Genomic DNA, 8,788 nt, shown 5'->3' with positions numbered 1-8,788 from the left:
TAGCACCGAGTTTATCCGAACCTAGTATTTTTGGTGCTAAATATAAATTTATGTAAAATTTAACGAAAACGGCATAAATAATAGTTTAATGCTAAGAAATTTAAATATTGAAGTCACATAGCTTAAATTTTGGATCCGCCCCGCGAAAACCAGCCACGTTGGAAAGCCACACTTTGATTTAATTTGAGTGCAAGGAAGGCAAGTGATGCTAACATATATTAATTGACAATTATAACAGCTAGATATGATATGTGAAATATAAATAGTAGTTTGACTTGCATGAAACATATTTTATTTATCTTTTCTATTCAATGACGTCTTCTAGAAAATAAAGTTAAACTCATATCAAAATAGAGGGAGAAATTCAAAAATAGCCAGATTTACAAGTGATCATTCAAAAATAGCCACAATTTCAAAAGTAATCGAAATTTAGCCACTTTTCATGTAAAGATAAGTTTGAACAAAAACACTGTTCAAAATCCGGAAAATACTCTAGCATAATATACTAGAGTTCCAGTATAATAGACCGGTCCAACATAATATGCTGGAAGTTCATACACAGGTGCTTCAATCTCCAGTATATTATGCTGGAACTTTCTGCGTGTTGGAGTTCCAGCATAAAATGCTGGAAGTTCATACACATGTGTACCGATCTCCAATATATTATGCTGGAACTTTCCGTGTTACAGCAAATAGTGGCCATTTTTTAATGACTTTGCAAACGCTGGCTATTTTTGAATAATCAGTGTGAAAACTGGCTAGCCCATGCTATTTTTACCAAACAGACAATGCAATTTCTTTTAAGAAAAGTTTTATTGTGTGTCGCACACAACTGACATTAGTTGTATGAGTCTCCTTTTTGTCTCACAAATTTGTGGACCCTAATATTCCACAAAATTTTGGGTCCACAAAAAACTGGGTCCACAAAACTATGAGACAAAAAATATGTCTCATACACCTAGTGTAAGTTGTATCACACACAAAATAAAATTTTCCTCCACTTTGTTTAAATCTCGCGAGTAAAAATAAAACATCCATTAGGAGATGGGAGGGAAAAAGAAAAAGAAGGGAAAAAAAGGGAATCACAATATGAAAAGTAACTAAAGAATGGGTTTAACACTGGGAAAACAATCTTTTTGTTACTTCCTGTCAAAGCCACTGAGGAAAGCTGTAAATTATAGTCATATATTATTGACCATAGAAATAGTTCATTATTTCACCCTTCAAGTCATTCAAAAACCTCTTGTGCTTAAATGCTTGTGCACAAGTATATATTATGTTGCTGCATATTCTATTCATATGTCACCCCACTTCTCCTCCTTTTCTTTCTGGGTACGTATGGTTGACTAAAATCAGTATAAATATGTTAAAATTTACTGTAATTTAATGGGGTTTTTGCTTATTCATTTGCTTCAATTTTAGGTTCTTGATCCTGCAAAGGAAGCTACTATTTCAGATCCTGAAGTGGTTAGTTGTTCATTATTTCTCTTGCATTTACATGGTTTGCTTGTATTTGGGGCACTAATTAAAGTTTCTGAAGTTTTATTTTTCTCGAGTATTGAAATGCTTTATTGCTATTTTTGACATATTTCTGCTACTTTCTTGAATAAAAATCTGTTCTTTCTAAGTGAAAGTTTGTGTTATTGCCTCACCCAAGTGAGGAAGTGATTGCTTTATTTAATGCACTTTTGCTGGTGTCTTTTGCTGTTAAAGTTGTTATATTTTGTTGCTTTTCATACTTCTTATGAGTATTGGAAGGTTATTAACTCTGTTTGTTGCTCTGCTTCAAGGGGTTTGCAGGTGGAAAAGAATTAGATTGTGTTAAGTAAAATCAAGATTTTGAATAGGAAGTAGTAAAGATTTGAGAGGGATCATGTTCTCTTTCCAGAAATGGAGGTGTTCATGGTCCCTTGTGGCATCAGTTGCTTCAATTGTGACATTGGTTTCAGTTGTTCATTTATTCATATACCCGGTTGCACCTTCCTTGGACTACTTTAGGCCATTTCAGAACTCTTGTGTACCTATAAATAGATCCAATGAAGGAGAAAAGATTATTCTGAAAGATAATAAGTCAATTGAAGATAGAAAGAATAATGCAACAGACAGTATATCAACCGAAGGAAGTCAAAGCAATCCTGATACGAGAAGCCCCATCCCAACGGTTGATCTTAATGTCAATTTTCCTTCCAATTTACACAATTCTGTGGTATATCGAGGTGCTCCATGGAAGGCTGAGGTTGGCCGGTGGTTAGCTGGTTGCGATTCAAATACTTCCGCAGTTAAAGTCATTGAGGTAAGCTTGTGAAACTGCTATGTAAAGCTTCTTGCCTGTTGATGTTTTTGGTAAGTTACACTCTGTAAGAGATTCATCAATGGGTAGATGCTTCATTTAGTATCTAATCCAACAAGGTCAAGTTATGTTGCTCTTAGTTTCTGTTGATCTGTTTCCCGAGATAATTTAGCTCATTATGAGTGTACTGGTATCAGCAAATCAGTGGCAAGAGCTGCAGGAATGATTGCAGCGGTCAAGGCATCTGCAATCGCGAATTGGGTCAATGCCGCTGCTTTCATGGTTTCACTGGTTTGTAAACCTTTTCGCTCCTTATATCAATGTTTATCTTAGAACACGTAATTCTGATTAGTGTGTTCATGATATGGACAGTAAACCTTTTCGCTCCTTACATCAATGGCATTTAGTTTGCGCATTGAATAGCCAACAACTAACTTTCAAATACTTGGTAGTTTTGATTCACGTTGATGATTGTAATGGTTTCATCTCCTTTCCATTCTTGCAAGGGGATGATATGATGTTGTCTCCTAAAAGGAAATACTCTTTTGGCATTTGACAAATACTGATATCTCTCTTACAAAGAAATATACAAATTAAAGGCTTCCTGTATTTACTTTATCACATGTTTCTTAAAGTACTTATCCCTTTTTTGCTTTCTTACTATAGGAGTCTGATCGGGTTGCACCTGTAGTTAAGCACCTAATTAGATTATGGTTTCACATGCCATATCTTTTCAGGTGAAGATTGTGCAGAGAGGCAGGAGTTGAGCTGCAACTACCCTGGACCAAAGGAGGAACCATTTAGGCGTTGGGTTGTCTCAATTTGTCCTGGTTATTGCGACACAACAAGAGCAATGTGCTTTTGTGGAGAAGGCACAAAATACCCAAATCGTCCACTTGCTGAAGCATGTGGCTTTACAATCAAGTAAGCCTATATATTTCTCAAGTAACCTTTATTTGGCTCTCCTGCATAGCAAGAATCTTGGCAGTAAGTGCTTGTATATGTGATTCAGTCCTCCATCTGAACCTGGTGGTTCTCCTATGATTGACTGGACAAAAGCTGATCTTGATGTCTTCACTACCAATGGTAGCAAACGAGGATGGTGTAATGTGGATCCTGCCGAAGCATATGCTTCCAAAGTGCTTTTCAAAGAGGAGTGTGATTGCAAGTATGATGGTCTGTGGGGTCGATTATGTGAGGTGTCTGTTCTAAGCACTTGTATAAATCAATGCTCAGGCCACGGGTTGTGTCGAGGTGGATTTTGTCAGGTAAAATCAGTCCTCATTTTCTTTTGTGCGAGGAAAGTTTCAAAAGTATTTGACCGAGATTTAGATGTTGATTGCAGAATTTAGCCTTAGTCATTCTTATTCTCATTTTCTCATTACCTGGCTTTTGTTTTGTTTAGTTTTTCTGAAAGTTGTCTAGTAGACACTTCCCTTTAGATCACCTTGTCATTTTCCTCGTGTCAAAGTACGAAACATGTCCCTTCTTTATACCCACATAAACTTGTAGTTTCCTTCTGACAACTTCATCTTCACTGAGAAAGTACTGTGAGTGTACAAAAGCAGAACTTCTTTAACATGGTCTATTATAACGCTAGCTCCTTTTGTTTACATATTGCAGTGTAGCAGTGGTTGGTTCGGAGCAGATTGCAGTGTACCCTCCGTCGTATCATCCATTACAGAGTGGCCTCACTGGCTACGACCAGCTCAAGTCATCGTTCCTGAGAATTTGATGAGCGGAGGAAATCTTGTCAATCTGGATGCTATCGTGGAGAAGAGAAGGCCCCTCATATATGTTTATGACTTGCCTCCAGACTTCAATAGTCTTCTTCTAGAGGTCAGAACAACTTCTTCCGCCAATCTTATCTGTTCGATTGAAGAGTAAAATTCTAATACCTATTTGCTTCCTGGGTAATGCAGGGACGGCACTTTAAACTGGAATGTGTGAACAGAATGTATGATCACAGAAATGCTACAATTTGGACTGACCAGCTGTATGGCGCACAGGTAACAGTCTTAGGCAACTCCAACTGAACAATTGAATGTTTGGTATGACATTAATTAACTATGCTTAAGTTTTTTCATAGATGGCACTCTACGAGAGCTTGTTAGCTAGCCCTCATCGGACATTGAATGGAGAGGAAGCAGATTTTTTCTTTGTTCCAGTTCTTGATTCATGTATTATAACTCGTGCTGATGATGCTCCACATTTGAGCATGCAGGTATTGATGTGTTTTATTTTTCTGTATTATTATGTCAAAAATCACCTGTACAATATATACCTCTTTCTGAAAACATGTAGTGAGCAGATTTGTTTGACTGTTGACAAGTTCACATTGCGTGCAGACCTAAATCATAATTTCCGTTTGATGTCCTACCCCCAAGCTCTGTGTACACATATAGAACATTAAACTCTGCGGTTTATGGATCCTAATGCCATATATCGCGCATCATGTAACTACTTTTATGTTTGTTATTGCGATGGACATGCCTATATCATGGCTTGAACATGTACTTAGGATACACTTTCTCTATGATCAATTTCAGGAACACAAGGGGTTAAGAAGTTCTCTGACGCTGGAATTCTATAAAAAGGCTTATGATCATATTATCACACAGTATCCCTATTGGAACCGTTCATCTGGAAAGGATCACATCTGGGTATGATCTCTATAAAGATGTCCACATATTAATATGTAGAAAACAGTAATTTAGAGATGCTTAAACATCCATAGAAGAAAGAAAAAGGGCAGCCTAGTACACTAAGCTCCCGCTATGCGCGAGGTCCAGGGAAATGCCGGAGCACAAGGGTCTATTATATGCAGTCTTACCCTGCATTTTTGCAAGACTGTTACCACGGCTTTAACCCGTGACCTCCTAGTAACATGGCAGCAACTTTACCAGTTACACCAAGGCTCCCTTCCATCCATAGAAGAAAGAAAGACAAAAAATAATGAACAAGCAAAGAAGCAGTAAAACTTTTATGGTATTGATGTCACTGATTTCATCTTTTTTTGTTGTTCTTTTTTGTCAAGGCAGTTCTTCTCATGGGATGAAGGTGCTTGCTATGCTCCGAAAGAGATATGGAACAGCATGATGTTGGTCCATTGGGGTAATACAAACTCGAAGCATAACCATTCAACAACAGCATATTGGTCTGATAATTGGGATTCAATTTCATCAGATAGAAGAGGAAACCACCCCTGCTTTGACCCACATAAAGATATCGTACTTCCAGCTTGGAAACGACCTGATGAAGGTTCCCTAAATGCTAAACTATGGTCCAGGTAGTTTTGCCTTTCAAATGCAGAGATAGTTCAGATCTTATTTTATATTGACCATGAGTCATGACCAGATATGTTGGACAAATATGTGTGCAGACCTCGTGAGAAGCGGAAAACATTCTTCTATTTTAATGGAAATCTTGGACCAGCTTATAAAAATGGAAGACCAGAAGCTACGTAAGTGATCTGAAGCCTATAAGATTTGGATTTCTACTGCAAGACGTGAACCATGTTATGTTCGAGACACTAACCTCCGGGTCTCTGACAGCTCGCTCATTAACCATTATTGGTAGAAGAGAGCATGTTGGCCATTTGTATTGTTGGTTTACAAATCATCCTTAGCACACAGCTTGTTTTGACAAAATTTAATATTAGTGAGGCTGTTGGTGAAATCTGCAGGTATAGTATGGGCATAAGGCAAAAAGTGGCCGAAGAATTTGGATCAACCCTTAACAAGGAAGGTAAGCTTGGCAAGCAGCATGCAGAGGATGTGATAGTGACACCACTACGTGCTGGGAACTACCACGAGGAATTGGCAAGTTCTGTCTTTTGTGGGGTTATGCCTGGGGATGGTTGGAGCGGAAGAATGGAAGATAGTATTTTGCAAGGGTGCATTCCAGTGGTGATTCAGGTTGTTTATTATTGCACGCTTTATTCCAGTGGATTGCGACAGATAAGCGCATTCATATGAAGCTTTTTGAATGCTCACTCTTATGTCCTATGTGTCTGACTTCCATTTCCCTATGCTCAGGACGGGATATACCTGCCATATGAGAATTTTCTCAACTACGAAAGTTTTGCTGTTAGGATACGTGAAGATGAAATACCCAATCTATTAAACATTCTCCGGGTAACTCTATACTCTCTTCAGTTCAATGTAGAAGTTTTCCCTTCATTCATGGTAGGTGTAGCTAGGATTGACTGATAGTATATTTACTTCTTGTAGAGCTTTAACGAAACAGAAATAGAATTTAAATTGGCGAATGTGAAGAGAATCTGGCAAAGATTCTTGTATCGGGATTCAGTTGTGCTTGAAGCTGAGAGACAGAAAGCTTTACGTGGTAGTGTTGAGGACTGGGGTCTAAAGTTTTCGCAGCTAGAGGAAGATGATGTGTTTGCCACATTCATACAGGTACACATCATGTTTTCTCTAATGCTTTTGTATCTGTAGATTGTTTTGTTAATACAATTCTGAATCTTAGCATCATGCTGAAAGATATGTGTTTTTCTTTTTCTTCTCAATGCAAGAGATAAAGGAGAAAAACCTATAGAAAAGAAGAAAAAGCCTTGATTAGTACATGTAGATGATCGACAATAATTCCATCTTTCCGAAAATAATAATATGCTGAGAGATATGTTTTTCCTTTTGTTTCCTTAGGTGTTGCACTACAAGTTGCATAATGATCCTTGGAGACGACAACTTATGCTGCAGAAAAAGGAATTCGGATTACCTAAAGAATGCTTGATTCGAACAGAGCGATAAACTACTTTATACTTAAAGACCTGAAACAGGATACAGCACAAGGAGGCATTAAAAGCATTAGAAACTGTGCTCTCAGCCAGTATATACCAATTTTTTAGTCAACTACATTCTGTGCAGTGACAGCTTAAGGCAAAACATGTCTTTTGTTATTCTTATTTAGGCCATTTTTTATACATGTAAATGAATTAGCTTCTCTTAGGAGCTATATTTTTTGTACAAGATGAAAATTAGCCACTTAATTAGGGAACAATTCTTACCCTTTGTTTCATGTTTATAGAGAACAACTCATAATATTGATTCCCAAAGGGGAAAATATTCAGTGAAGAAGATGAAAGTTCTATATCCAATAAATTTCAGATGCTGTTTTGTGTGAATGAACCTTGTGTCTTATACATTTTAAAATATCATCCTCTGTATTTCCTCGTCTTCTATTCCGTTTTGAGTTTCAGTATTTGGATTCTACAAACAACTAAAGTTAGTCAAATCTGAAGGCATTTCATTAAAGGTGTGTTTGGTATGACGGAAAATGTTTTTCCTGAAAATGAATTCATGAGATAAATATTTTTCAAAATATTTAAGTCAACCATACATGAAAAAATTGAAAAATATTTTCGTTCGTGCCAATACACACCTAAAAAATATATTGATCAAATAAGATAAATCAACCATTAGGACGTGAACCCCTTCTCTTTTTTCACCATTTATCCTTTAGATGTCTCATTTAATTAGTACTTCACTTATTATAGTAGTATTGGTAAATTTGGAAAAATAATAAATAAATGGCTTCTTATTGTCTAAAACGCAAAATATTTTGAAACAAATTTAATTTGCCAAAATGACTAATGTTTAGCAGGTAATTATCACGACCCAAATTGATGGGCAATGACGAGTGCACAAGTCCTACTGTCGAATACTCCTAAGCACACGTCTAAGATATAAACATAAAATAGGGGTAGGTCATGCATGACATCTGTCAATAAACTGATGAATCATGTGAATAACATATCTGAGGAAACATGCCCAAAAGACATATATACATATATATACGGAATACGGTGTAGGGCTAGCCAACAAGGTTTCTATGGACAACTATATATCAAAACAGAAGCCGACAAGGCCACATATTATCCAACTATACATGATTGTCTACAGACCTCTAATAGAGTGTACAACTGTATAAAGGACGGGACTGGGCCCTGTCATACCCATATATGTATACAAAAGTATCGTACCAAAACTCAATAGCAGCTCCGGATCAAATGGAGCACACCAACTCTCGCTGAGCAAGGATCCTAAGAAGGGGGACCGTCAATCTGTCTACCTACACCTGCGGGCATGAAACGCAGGCCCCCAGGCAATAGGGGCGTTAGTACGAATATTGTACCGAGTATGTAAGCATAAATATCAGTATATAAAAGACATGAAAGAAACATGGAGTAAATGACTCAACCTGTAAGTGTGAATAGCTCTGTGAATCATGAAACATTTATAATGTCACGCACATGCTTATAAATGTCATATCATGCATATGTATATGCTTACATAATATCATCAAGCCTCTAAGGGCATCCCATTATATCACCTCGGCCTTAGTGGGCGAAATTATCAATGTATACCAACTGATCAGGTGGTTGTGCGTATATAACGTCATAACTATTCCTTATATCCCATATACATATAATATACGCGTATATAATGTCATCTGGTCATGGGTTAATATACATGTATA

The 8,788-nt window shown here is 37.1% G+C and overlaps 1 protein-coding gene across 2 annotated transcripts; it reads left to right on the top strand.

Moving 5' to 3' along the window:
- Positions 1 to 1,248: 1,248 nt before the first annotated feature.
- LOC104230606 (uncharacterized) lies at positions 1,249 to 7,433 on the top strand. Of its 2 annotated transcripts, none has more exons than XM_009783461.2 (16): positions 1,249 to 1,332; positions 1,423 to 1,467; positions 1,801 to 2,293; positions 2,488 to 2,581; positions 3,028 to 3,214; positions 3,303 to 3,558; positions 3,914 to 4,129; positions 4,213 to 4,299; positions 4,380 to 4,514; positions 4,840 to 4,953; positions 5,332 to 5,579; positions 5,673 to 5,753; positions 5,976 to 6,207; positions 6,328 to 6,426; positions 6,523 to 6,708; positions 6,955 to 7,433. In XM_009783461.2, exons 3-16 carry the CDS (start codon positions 1,874 to 1,876, stop codon positions 7,057 to 7,059), a joined length of 2,460 nt encoding a protein of 819 aa, XP_009781763.1. In that variant the 5' UTR covers positions 1,249 to 1,332; positions 1,423 to 1,467; positions 1,801 to 1,873; the 3' UTR covers positions 7,060 to 7,433. The 2 variants fall into 2 exon arrangements, with proteins under 2 accessions (XP_009781763.1, XP_070026778.1); XM_070170677.1 differs by having other exon boundaries at positions 1,791 to 2,293.
- The last annotated feature ends 1,355 nt before the right edge of the window (positions 7,434 to 8,788 follow it).

The sequence above is a fragment of the Nicotiana sylvestris genome, chromosome 3 (assembly GCF_000393655.2).
Source record: "Nicotiana sylvestris chromosome 3, ASM39365v2, whole genome shotgun sequence".
Taxonomy (NCBI): Eukaryota; Viridiplantae; Streptophyta; class Magnoliopsida; order Solanales; family Solanaceae; genus Nicotiana; species Nicotiana sylvestris.
This window is presented reverse-complemented; position numbering and strand designations above follow the sequence as displayed.

Bases quoted from the DNA above. Each gene is read 5' to 3' on its own strand.
- LOC104230606 (XM_009783461.2), top strand. From the start codon at position 1,874: ATGTTCTCTTTCCAGAAATGGAGGTGTTCATGGTCCCTTGTGGCATCA. The intron at 4,130-4,212 runs GTCAGAACAACT...TGGGTAATGCAG, and splicing joins TCAATAGTCTTCTTCTAGAG to GGACGGCACTTTAAACTGGA. The intron at 5,754-5,975 runs GTAAGTGATCTG...TGAAATCTGCAG, and splicing joins AATGGAAGACCAGAAGCTAC to GTATAGTATGGGCATAAGGC.